This window comes from Vipera ursinii (genome assembly GCF_947247035.1).
Source record: "Vipera ursinii genome assembly, chromosome: 7".
Classification (NCBI taxonomy): Eukaryota; Metazoa; Chordata; class Lepidosauria; order Squamata; family Viperidae; genus Vipera; species Vipera ursinii.
In genome coordinates this window covers 51,669,636-51,683,033 of record NC_139521.1, presented here as the reverse complement: position 1 = coordinate 51,683,033, position 13,398 = coordinate 51,669,636, and the positions used below count along the sequence as shown (strand labels likewise).

Sequence of the window (13,398 nt, the reverse complement as noted above, 5' to 3'; positions counted from 1 at the left end):
AAGTACTCCCAACACCAAAATCACACATCACCTCCTTATTTTCATTTTCCCACAGCTCGCATCATCTTTTTACCTTCTAAATTTTGTTTCCTTATGAACCACATATTTCATTTTTTTACCCTGATGCACTTTTTAAACATACTGAAACAAATCATGGGATAATCTGTTAATTTATCTTAGAATTAATGCCACTAGGCAAAAATCATGCTATTACAGGTAATCCCCCAGGTATGAACATTCATTTAGCTCAGACATGTCAAACTCGTGACATTATGTGACATCGCACGACGTATTGGGACTGTTTTGCCATTGCTGGCAATGGGGTGGGCGCGGCTTCTGCGTGACACATCCGGCCTGCGGGCCGGCACTTTGACACCCCTGATTTAGCTACTTTTCACAAAAACAAATTTATTCAGAAAGGGTACTTACATTAGAAATTCAAAATTGCGACCAAAAAGAGGCCTCTATAGCCATGTGACTTGGATTCAGTCACTGCTGCAAAGGGCCATCTTCACTCTGTAATTTGCCTGTACTTTTCCAGTTACGAATGCAATTTCCTAAAGTAGGCAGGGTTGTTGTTTTTTTTGTCCCTAATCACATGGCCAAATAAGCCGGTGATTTTTGCAGCCTGCACCAAGGGACTGGAGTGCTAGAATTGCTTCTGTAAGTATTTTAATATTTTTTTTACTTGGTGCAGGCTGCAAGCACTTTCAAAACTGCTCTTTTTAAGTACTGTACTTTGCAAACTATTGTGTTTGTAAGTACAGTACTTTGCAGAGAAAAAGTTTGCTTGTAGAAATACTAGCCAGCATCTACACAAAGCATTCTATAATGTTGTGTTTCCTTGCTTTTATTTTGGAGATTAGCATATATTACTGTAGTTTGTAGGTTTTAAATTTAAATTGGCTCCAACGGTTGTGGGTGCCCCATTGCTGAAAACTTTTAAGAAGAGACAGGATAGGCATTTATCAGAAATACTCTCTTGTGAGAGCAGTGGGTTAGACTAGATGTCCTCAAGGTCCCTTCTATCTGTTACTGTTGCAAGCCAACAGTTCTGTAACCTCCCCTCCCCCCCCCCCCCCAAAAAAAATCTCTCTTTGGGTGCCTGGCTGAAGACAAGCTAATTACTGGCAAGTGATTTTTTTTAAAAAGCAGACTAGCAACAAATGGAGAGTTCTGCAGCCTGCTTGGAGGCAATTTAGTTCCTGAGCTGAAGGCTGCACTGGAAACAGCTGGTGGGCAGCCGGCAGCAATGGGGAAAGCCTCTCAGTTCAGGCAGTGAGCAATTAACAAATAGGAGGAAATAGTAAGTCAGATCTTCGTTCATTTAATGATACACTTGATTCAATTAATGAATTTGATTTAAACAATTTGTAAAATTGAATCTGATTCATTTGATGAATTTTTTGACTTACAAGTCTAGTGGGCAGGCTCCATTAGGTTCGTACCTTGAGGATTACCTGTATTGTTATTTTCTTATATGTTCCAAATTCATTAACATTTAAACGTTTAAGATTTTTCAAATGGTTTTATTATATATGAATAAGATATATAAAAAGGTGTCATTGAATATTGATAGATGAAAGTCTTTAAGCTTTAGGTCTAAAGATTAGGGCTAGGATTGCATAGATACAACTGTGATATACTGTAAATAGTTTTTGTTTGGATTTTAAAAAGTTATTTTCCCCTCATAAGATTGTGAACAAGAAACATGCATTTAAATTTCCCTAGAGCAGCTCTAAAAATATTACCTGTATTTTGAATAATTGAAGATTGTATTCTGTATTCCAAAATAAATAAATCTGTAAGATTTTGTACCTATCCTTCATATTTATTATTTTAGTGGCCATTGTTAAAGAAAATTGCTTTATTGTACTACATTGAAAATTCCAAAGTTTCAATAAAAAAAATAAAATTAGTCTAGAAATAGTAGTCAAAGCATGTCTCCATAGATGTCAAGAACTAAGAGAACATAATTTAGAGAAGAAACAAGTGTTTCCTTCACCCTTAAACTTGAAGGCATCCTGTTGCTTCACCTGCACACTAGGTCTTTAAAAAATTGAACCATTTAAGGTGAATTTTGTGTTAACAGAGTACACCCTGGGGTTTGTAGTCTAGTCAGAAGGATGATACCATGCTGGCTTTCAAACTGAATCTTTGAACAATATTCTCATGAGTGTTAAATGTAAAACAAAGTAACATCAACTGGCACTTAATTCCATGAGCACCCTGCTGATTGTCCTAGGCTGTGAAATAGAGCCCTTCCTGACAGGAAGTCAGTCTATGAGTATAGAGACCCCCGAAAATAAAGTGCTATGACTTGAGAGCCTGCTGTTTTACAACTTTTTTTGGTTGAGAAGTTAGCAAAAAGAAATAGATCTAAGCCGATTCTTTTAGACTATTCCTTTTATGCTAAATATAAACATAGGCACGACAGTTTAAAATTGAGACTCTCTTATTCCATAGATCTAATTTTAATATGACATGAACACATGTAAGTCATTGAATCTGTATAAACTTTCCATATATATTCGAAAGGCTTGTTACTGTATGCAGTAGCCTTTATACGTGAATATTAACATTTTAATAATGGATTATGCCAAAATAGTGGGATGTTGCGATGGTCATTAAATGAGGTGCCCACTTAGGATCCCCCCGCCAGTGGTCTTCCAAATTCAGTTGTTAAACAGAGCACATCGTGCCTCAGGGTGCCCAGGGGAGGTCCTGGGAGGCCTAGTTCATGCCCTGCCCTTAATTCCCCAAGGCTTCCTTCATCCTCTGAGGCACCCCATACTCTGCTTTCTACCCTTGAGGTCCCCTCAGGACTTGGCCTGCTTCCCATCCCATTGGAACCCACACCAACCTCCTCATCTTACATAGTCCATCACACTTTTTGAAGATACCTGAAGCTCAGATTAGGGAAGAAAGATAGTGGCACCATTTTCAGGACAACTGAAATAATAATGCCGCTTGGGGGGGGGGCGAAAGCCCTAATAAGCAGGCATATACATAGAATGAAGGCTATTGCTAAGCACATTGATTTGTGCTTAGATTGTAAGCCGCCCTGAGTCTTTGGAGAAGGGCAGGATATAAATGGGATTTTTTTAAAAAAACCACTGAATTGTGAATACTTCAAAAATGGTGTCCGCTTCCAGGATCATACCATGCAGCTCAGAAACAAAGAACCCTGCTCTCATTCCCTAACATGAGCTCTGGAAAGCATTGCAGCAGACAGCAACTCTCTTTGGAACTTGCGTTAAGATCAGGTCTTTCCATTCCTGGGCCACGTGACACTAACCCAGAAGTAGCTGCCATTTTCAAAGCACTCACAGTTCAATGCAGCCACCCTGAAAATGGTAGCCATTTCTAGGATCACGCCATGTGGTCCAAGAATGGAGCATCCTGTCCTCCTCCTCTAACCGAAGCTCCAGAGTACTTTGAAAAGTAAGTGAGGAGGGCGGTGTGGGGACTGTGAAGTGAGAAGCAGGGATGTGGTCAGGAGATGGGAAGAGCTAGATAAGGAGTGTGGTACCCCTGTAGTCAGTTGTAAGGGTAATGTCCGCAGGAGTGCTGCAGCTGTGGTAACTTCAGAACTAAGTTGTAAGTAGCTTTTGGGGAGGCCACCATAACTTTGAATGGTCACTAAGCAACCAGTCATAAGTTGAAGGCTACATGTACTACCTTACCTTTTTTTTATTGTAATTCATCAAACAAATCTAGATTCTGGTGGTATGAATAAAAGGGTTGGCTGGCTGGCTGGCTGTTGGTTCAGTCATGCTAATTTCATCTGAGTTTCAAACCAGTTTATTTTTTCTATAGCTAGAACGTGATTGATTGCTGGTCCATTCATATATTTGTACTATGTACTACAATCCTAATAGTAAAAACCTAGTACCAATAATAATAGGTACCTTGGGTGCAATCCCAAAACAACTGGAGCACCACTTGAATACCATCAGCATTAACAAAAACCCTGCAAGTCAATTGCAAAATGCAACTTTATTTGGATAACCTTACAACCTGTGACAATACCTGTAACACCATGAAACATCCACATCTGTCTAAAATATCAAATCCAGCTGACTGTGACAAAAAAAGTAATATGTTAGGCACCTCAGCAGCCAGTCCCAATAGTTATGTAGACTTCTCTGTGGGAAAGCTTTGTGGAAAAAGCAACTTACTGACAAATATTGCTATATCATATTTTTCTGAAAAAACATTTTCAGTTATCATAATTTGTACTAAAAAAACAGTAGAAGAAGTATATTGCCTTCCCTTTAGAAAGAATAATAATGATATTTATTTATTAAATTTATATCTCATCCATCTCACTGTTTGAAGTGACGGGGTGGCTTAATAAAACATAAATATAAAAATATTAAAAACATTGAAATGTATTAATGTATATATATATTATTGCTATTATCTATTATGGTACATTCCTGAAATTAGTTTTCTTCTTGATGGCAAAGAGCAATACAATTAAAAGTTACATTTTATTATGCATTTTTATCTGCCTGCCTGCCTGCCTGCCTGCCTGCCTGCCTGCCTGCCTGCCTGCCTGCCTGCCTGCCTGCCTGCCTGCCTGCCTGCCTGCCTGCCTATCTATCTATCTATCTATCTATCTATCTATCTATCTATCTATCTATCTATCTATCTATCTATCTATCTATCTATCTATCTATCTATATTGTTTATGTGTGTTTGTATGTATGTGTGTGTGTATAAGCGTTTTCTGCCCACAAATAGTTTATGATTTTCTTAGACTGGGTCAAGAATTGGTTACATAGAAATTTGTATTTCTTCCCTTAACCCTGGTTTGTGGAACTTGGTAATTTGAATAATTTTGAAATAACTTTTCTCATTACATGTACTACTTGATAGATTGAGGTTTTTTTTTATTTAACAAACATTTGTGTTAGGAAAATATATCTCTGTTCAAAATTATTCTATTTTGTCTCTCTGACTTTGCCTAATTCAAGTAATTATAACATGCAGAAGCATTACACTTCTTGGATGGCTCTTTGGTATTATCATAAAAGTATTGGAGATTATCCAAATTAACAAATTATCCCATTAGTTCTGGAAATAATGCCCACATGTCTTAGTTTACTATGTGTACTATATCCAAACAGGTATAATATAAATAATATAATATAAATAATACACTGTTACTCATGGAAAAAATCTATTTACTGTAAGTAGTCACTGTGAGCCAACAATGACTTGACAGCACATAATCAATTAATCAATAATACATTACTAACAATTTCACTGTTTAGTTTACAATGACCTAGAGTTTATGAGCTATATATTTCTATTTCCACTTTAATTTATATCTATCTAAATTATGCATGGATTAGATTCAGGCTGACTTAAAATATTGATTCAAGTGAGTCCATCTTTAAAAAAATCAGTAAATCTGGTTCCAATTTACCATGCATTTTCTGCATTAAAATGCCATGTTTGAAAGTCATGCATTTTATTGATTGGTATGATGCAATAGTGTGACTTTTCACAAAGATCATTCTCCCTGGCAATTTAGGTTTATTAAATCAAAATTTCTGTTGACCTAAGCGGCCTCACTTGGCTGTGTATGGATATGTATTTGTGTGCGCACACACCTTTATGCATGCATGGCATTTGAAAAGACAGTATATTTTACAATATTAGGTAGCAAAACAAAAAGATTGTAATTCAAAGGTAATAGCAAAACTGCATGTTCTATTATGTTTCCCTCCATGGACCTTTTCTGTTGCTGCTTCATTGACTAGGATTCTTCATCTTACTTCATGTAAGACAGAGGTCCCCAACCTATAGGCCATGGCCCACTACTAAGCCTTGGCCTCTAGGTTGCCAGGCTGCATGAGTAGCTGAGCAGTGCACACGTGTGTGCACATGCTCACCCCCCCTTGTGCCACCGTTGCCATGAGTGTTGTGTGGGTGGTGGCAGTGCCTGTTGTGATTCAGGGTCAGCCTGTGGGTTCGGCAGTTGGGTCGGACGACTCAGAGGAGGAGGAGGGGGGTGTTGAAGACCTTGCTGAGGGGGTTGAAGATCTTGCTGATGAGAGCCCTCAGCCAGGCCCCTCCCACTTGGTCACCACAGAGACCCAGCTGTGTGAGCCTGACAGTGTGGATGAAGATGACCCACAGCTGGCCCTGTTCAAGGACGCCCGACGCAGGAGGCAGTCAATTAGGAGTAAACAGAGGAAGGCAGTGGGGCTTCTCAGAAGGAGGCAGAGAGAAGCCACACCCTGAACTCTATATAAGGGGAATGTGTGGGGAGGGCTGGTTTGCTGAAGACAACCACTTGGATAGTTCGTGTTTCTTAAAGCTCCTGTTTCTTGGTTCGTGTCTTGTTTGTTTTTGTAGCTATAAATTTGGCAGGCGTAATACCAGCCTCTTGCCGTTTGTAAAGGGGTTGTCCCTGCCTTTTCTGCAGGGCCGGTAGCAGGCTGGTACAGAACAGTGCTGCTAGTATCGTACAGGTGTTGTTGCCACAAACCTTGTATGGGCGGTGGCAGTGCCGCAAGCAGCAGGTAGGTGTTGGCATGCCACACACAGGTAGCGGCATTGCCACAAATCTTGTGCTGGTGGCAGCAGTGCTGCAAGTGGCAGGTGGGCTGCAACATGATTCTTGTGCAGGGGTGGCAGTGTGAGCCTTGCACTGGGGTGGGATTGCTGTGGGCTGTGGCGCAATCTTTGCATGGGGGCGGCGACACGAGCTTCACACCAAGGCAGCATTGCTGCAGGCCACAGTGTGATCCTCGCACAGGGGTGGCATCGCTGCAGGCTGTGGTGCAATCTTTGCATGGGGTGATGGCACGAACCTCACATTGGAGCAGTCTTGCAAACCTTGCGCCAGGGTGGCATCATTGCAGTGCAATCCTTGGACGGGGACGGTGGTGCGAGCCTTGTGCCAGTGGCAGCATCGCTACAGGCCACAGCATGAGTGTCCGTCACTGGTAGCATTGGTGCGAGCCGGGCAGCGGCAGCACCATAAGCCTCACACAGGCACCACTGTCACTGAGACTCTCGTGCATGCTCGCAGCCCCATTTGCGTGGTGTGCGTGCTCGCATCCTGTTTGTACACACACATGCACGTGTGGCCACATTCACGTTTGCACATGTGTGCATAAGGTGCCTGCCACCTCCCTCTCCCACTGGGCCACCAATCCAGAAAGGTTGGTGACCCTTGATGTAAGAGTTTTATATAAAGCATGGTTACAAATGAAATTACATGATCAGTGTCAATCTCTTTTTCACCTCTTGTGATACAACATTATTTTGTCTTTCACTATTCATGATACTGAGTATTCGTACTTTACGGATATAGATTAAATGAGAGAATAGTACATTTATTAGTATACTGTCTTCCTTATTGATATTCATATCAGAATTATTATATTCTGTATGGGTCCAGTTACTTTTACCCACATTTTCAGGATTTTAGTTCGATTAATTGTATACAGCTGGGTAAGAATTAAACAGATAATTATTTCATTATTCACAGAGCTGGGCCTTCAAGATACTTAATGTGTTCTGTGACTGTTTTGACAATGATAAAATGAGAAAGTTAAGTAACATAATTCCAACTACATTTTTATTTTCCTAATAGCATAATTCCCCCAATGGTTGTACATATGTCCTCAGAAGAAAGTATCATTAGAATATTCTGTAAAATGGGTTTATGACACTTAAGACATATCTTTATGTATCAGTATAAGGCTTAGTACTATGTATTTTTTAAAACAAACAGAAGTACCTTATAGTTTCTGATTGTATACAGTAGTCCTTGACTTATAACTGGTTGCTTAGCGTCTGTTCAAACATACAGCAGATTTATGGGACTTTTGATCCAATTCTGAAGTTTGAATGTCCTGCCCATCTGGTCAGGTGACCACATTTTGGGCACTTGGCAATTTGGCAATATTTACTGTTGTTTGCAGTGCCCTGTGGTCTTGTGACAATGATTTTACAATATTTCTGCCAGAAATAGGTAGTTACTTTAAGTTTCTGGGGAAAAAACATAGTGAACAACTGCAGCGTTTATTGAAGGATCACGTTATTCACTGACTGTCCCAAAAAGTCATTGGTTCCTGTCACATGATTACTGACTTTACGACCATCACAACTTGCAACCAAAATTGTGGTCTCAAGTACAGTCGTAAATGGATGACTACTGGTAAAAGTTTATTGTGTATTAGAATTAAATTCTATAGTGAGGTTTTTTTTCAGGAATTTGCTACCCAATAGTATAAAACCAGTTTATAGGAAGTTTGCCTAATAAACTGGTGTTATACTATTGTGTAGCATACTATTGTGTAGCATACTATTGTGTAGCATAAAATGGCTGAAGCAGCAGGAGAGTTTTCTGCTTTTAGTTAAAGAGTGCTGTTTCTGTATGACATATTTACAACTTACTTAATTCTTAATGTAGTGTGCTGTGGAACTGAGCATGCAAAAGAACAGAAAGAGCTCTGGTTTCTCTGTCTAAGGTTATTACTTGCTGTATAATAATACAGGTTTTATTTTATTGGGTTAGTTGTAATTAACTTCAGCACTATGCATTCATATAAATCATTCCCAAACTGTTTTCTTTACATTTTTCAAACAATCATGGTTGTTAAACATTTTTCTGTAGTAATCTCAATCTGATTTTAAATCAGGTAGATTTAGTAGTTAACAGAATTACCCCATACCTTTTAAAAATACTGTCTTCAGCATTTCTTTCTTTCTTTCTTTATCACAGCATAAGAGGAAACCAAAAGTGCCTTAGACACAAACAGAATTTGCATTTCCTTTCCTTTATGCACTAATAAGTCTAAATTTTCCCTGTTTTTTTCCTATGGACATTGATTGAAAATGGGATGTCACATACAAAATGTGTGTATGCCTATTGGGGATTTATTGGGCACAAAGTGGCTTATATAACATAAAAATGTGTGTATGCCTACACGGTTGTATAATTGTTCCTTTTGGGTAAATATAGCAATATGGTTGGTTAGATGGAAGTCAGGCTCTATAACTAGTATATAAATATGAATGTAACATAACAAAGGGTATGAATGACTTACTTCTTATATTTCACTATACTTTATAATTAAAAAGTCTTACATACATTTCTAATGTCTGCCTTGAACGTTTTAGCCTGGAGCAGTCTCTAATGAACAGGCCTCCCCCTTCCCCACCTGGGCTTTGAGCTTCCCTAAAGACTTGACTTGAGACCTCAAAGGGCAGCAGCTGCCATTTGTCTTGAAGAATGAAGTTGCCAAACATTCAGGCTGTATACTAATAGAACACATTTGTACAATTCAACCCCAGAAGCTTGATATAGGCTTAATGTTGATCATCTGTTGCAACTTGTAAAAGAGTGGACCTTGAGCACTTTTATCATGACTTTATGAAAGCAGACCCTTTGCATTGTATAAGAGAAAAATGTGTCTCAGATAAAGTTTTCGGCAAAGTTACATCCTTGGAGAAGAATATATATATAGATGGTTCAATGCCAAATTAAATTTTTATGGCCATAAACAATCAAAATTTAATGTTACATGCTATTCCTTCATAAATAATTAAGTTCAATACTAAAGAGTTGGAATGGGCAACCCTCTGACTTCACATTCATGGGCTGCCCATTCAATTCTTTGGCATGAAGAGAGGAACATTCAAACATCAGGAAAGTATAGGATACTGTGTGTGATACATGAATTGAGATTTGGAGGCCATCTTTATCCTTGTTCCTCAGTTAGTTGGAAAACCTGGAGGGTGGAATAGAATTAGAAGAAGTGGAAGAAGTGGAAATACTATTGACCAATGAAAATAATTTAATTAGAAGACAGTTTTCTAATGATGAAGAAAATAATGTAATTATAATGAACATAAAATAACTTCTTGAATGCATATACACATGCATGCACATGTACATACAAACTCATAATTGCATGTCTGCCCCAACCAAAGACACTGTTATATCTGGTGCTTGATAGGACATAAACTGTATACAGATCCATATATGTGTATTCAGATCTCAGGTTTCTTTTTAAGCAGAGGTGTCCAATATGTCAGGAATCTGAAGTGTCTGATTAGATCTACATTGCCTTGGCATGAAAGCAAAACTTTCATCTGCTGCTGATCACATTCCAGCTTCTTACTCCAATATCCAGGAACTGTTTTTAAAGATTCTAAATTATAAAAGATTATCTAGATGTAGATCTTGTACTTATGGCCCAATCGGTTTTCTGGCAATTCATATTACTGGTCTAATACTATTTTACATTCTAGCTCCTGGTTATAAAATATTGACAAATTTTCAATAAGTTTCAGTATGATGAGAGATATTGGAAACAAGATACATTTTATAGGAATAGAAAATAATATCAGTTTATAATAGGTATGAAATTTTTGAACCAAATTGAATACTTTATTTGGCTAAGTGTGATCAGACATACAAGGAATTTGTATAATATAATATTGTATAAATAATAATAGTAAAGGTAAAGGTTCCCCCGCACATGCGTGCTAGTCGTTTCCGACTCTAGGGGCCGGTGCTCATCTCCATTTCAAAGCCGAAGAGCCAGCGCTTGTCCGAGGACGTCTCTGTGGTCATGTGGCCGGCATGACTAGACGCCAAAGGCGCACGGAACGCTGTTACCTTCCCAATAAAATACCAATAAAAGTGGGAAGTAAAGAAGATAGCAAGAAGGGTAAATAATAATACTACAGCCACACCATATGGATTAATTATGAGTTGAATTTGTTGAGTTTGTTTTTTGTTGCAGTTCTTTTTAAACTGCTGAAATGATGTTACAATTATTGGATTTCATTAGTGATTGGCTTTGTGGCTGTTAATGTTTTTATTAATACTTTTTTATTAACACTTTAGGGAAAAGAATAACAAATATCTTGACATAACAGTGCACTTGGCTCCATGAATTTAATTGCAATATAGGATATGTATAGTGTGTTAGAATGTTGGATTAAATATGACAGGCAATAGGCATTATATTCTTCCTCACCCCTTTCATCCACTATTAAAATATATATGGGGGAAACTTTTACTGGTTCATACTTATGATTGTTGTTGTGTCATGTAATCATCTTTTGCAACCTTCTCACAAGCAAACTCAACCGGGAAGCCAGATTCACTTAACCAGGTTACTAACTTATCAACTGCAGTGAATCACTTAACAGCTGTGGCAAGAAAGGTTGTAAAATGGAGCAAAACTCACTTAACACTTAACTCACTTAAATTTAGGAGTAGATATTAGGCACATAATGGTTCATATACCACCTATCCCATATTCTGGTTTGTTTGTTTTTTTTTTACTTGGCTTGACATGCATGAAGCTAGCCATAATAACTTGTAATACTATAGGACAATAAGTGAACTCAGCTTATGTGATATTTTATCAGCTCTAGGATTTTGTTCATGGTCTTTTTTATCTGTCATAAAAAAGTTTTTTTACTAGTTAAGCAAAACAATTGTTTCTTTTAATACATTTTAATTATCTTTTTTATCATTTTTGTATTATAGGAATGGCAGAACTCAATACAGAAGAATGCAGGCCTAGCTTTCATTGAACTTGTCAATGAAGGAAGGTAACTTCCTAGTTAGCTTAAATGTATCCTTATCTCGTGTTAGCTTTAATACTATTATTTTGTAGTGATTAAGCATACAAATCTACCTCCTCTGATCACTTACAATTAAGTTTTCAAATGTTTTTATTTAGAAATATGCTACACATTCTTTTGGATAGTTAACTTCTTAGGTCTGATCTAATTTCTAAATACTCTTCATCCTGAATACTCTGTGGTAATAGTTTAAGATTTAGCTTCTTTTTACTTGTAATCACAATATGTTTATAGAAGATACATGTTGTTTTAACCCTTCTGAGTTGATTGTAATAAGTTACAAGGGCTCGGTCATGTTTTCTTTGGCTTAAATACAATAGCTTGTCAGCTACTAACAGAGCCTAATATTTAACTCTTGGTGAGCTAGAACTTATATTGGATTGATATATTTTTTTCAGATCAGCATTTTAAAAAAATAACCATTTATGCATAACTATTTTCAATATAAAAATACATTGTAATTTGCATTATTCCTTAACTTATAGTTTCACAAAAGGTCCCAGTTATTTTAAAGTAAATGTTAATTCAGTTTTTCGAGTTCATTTTTAGTACAGATGTTTCCAAATAAAGCAACTGTAAGTCAGTGCTAAGCATTGCAGATAATGTTTACGTGGATATAATTTTATTTCTAAAATAAAAGTTAAGGGCTTTGATATCTGAATCTGGAAACTAACTCCTCTGAAGTGCAAGTCTTTTTCATTCCTAACTTCAGATGTTTGAGATGAAATAGTCTACACAAATACCATTGGGAGCTATGCTTCAAAATAATCCGCAGATAGTGTAACTGATGGTCTAGCCCAGGGGTCGGCAACCTGAAAAAGCAAAAGAGCCACTGGGAACCGGTTCCATCACACATAAAAAAAAGTGGGAGCCGCGCGCGTGCATCCACACACGTGCATGCGCATAAAACAAAATGTTTTCCGCATGTGCAAAATGTTTTGTTTTTTGCGCATGCGCGTGCATGGATACACGCACACGGTTCCACTTTTTTTATGTGGACGCACCTGCATGCCAGCGGCGACGGGTCTCCGTGGTGACGGGCGCTGGGTTGCGGCACCGCCTTCAGCCTGGCCGCCGCCGGAGCCACCCACGGGACCTCCAAACTGCCGCCTGAACACCCGTTTGCAGACTTGCTTGTGCAGCACCAGCAGGTCTCCAAATGGGTGTTCGGGCGGAGGTGCGCACGCACCTCTCCAAAGGTTTGGAGAGCTTTGGAGAGGTGCGCATGCACCTTTGGAGAGGTGCGCGCACACCTCCGCCCAAACACCTGTTTGGAGACCTGCTGGTGTTCGGGCTGAGGTGTGGTTTGGAGACCTGCTGGTGCCGGTTTAGAAAGCTGCCGCGGCCCGCAGCAGCTTTCTAAACCGGCACCAGCAGGTCTCCAAACGGGTGTTCGGGCGGAGGTGCACGCGCACCTCTCCAAAGGTGTGTGGTGTTTGGGCGGAGGTGCGCGCGCACCTCTCCAAAGGTTTGGAGAGCTGCGCGTGCAGGTGTCCTGCGCGCGCAGCTCTCCAAACCTTTGGAGAGGTGCGCGCGCACCTCCGCCCGAACACCCGTTTGGAGACCTGCTGGTGCCGGTTCAGAAAGTTGTTGCGGGCTGCGGCAGCTTTCCAAACCGGCACCAGCAGGTCTCCAAACGGGTACTGCCGCTGCCCATTCCGAGAGGTGCGCGTGCAGCTCTCCAAACCTTTGGAGTGGTGCGCGCGCACCTCCTCCCGTTCGGAGTGGTGCACGCACACCTCTGCCCATTCGGAGAGGTGCGCG

General features: G+C 39.3%; 1 protein-coding gene across 2 annotated transcripts in view; it reads left to right on the top strand.

The window, feature by feature from the left end:
• Window positions 1–13,398, top strand: part of LRBA (LPS responsive beige-like anchor protein) — a 370,314-nt gene that overhangs the window by 110,686 nt on the left and 246,230 nt on the right. For both annotated transcript variants that reach the window (XM_083367801.1, XM_083367800.1), the window contains exon 35: window positions 11,537–11,601. In XM_083367801.1, coding sequence (XP_083223927.1) covers window positions 11,537–11,601 — 65 coding nt within the window. The remainder of the gene's footprint in view (window positions 1–11,536; window positions 11,602–13,398) is intronic.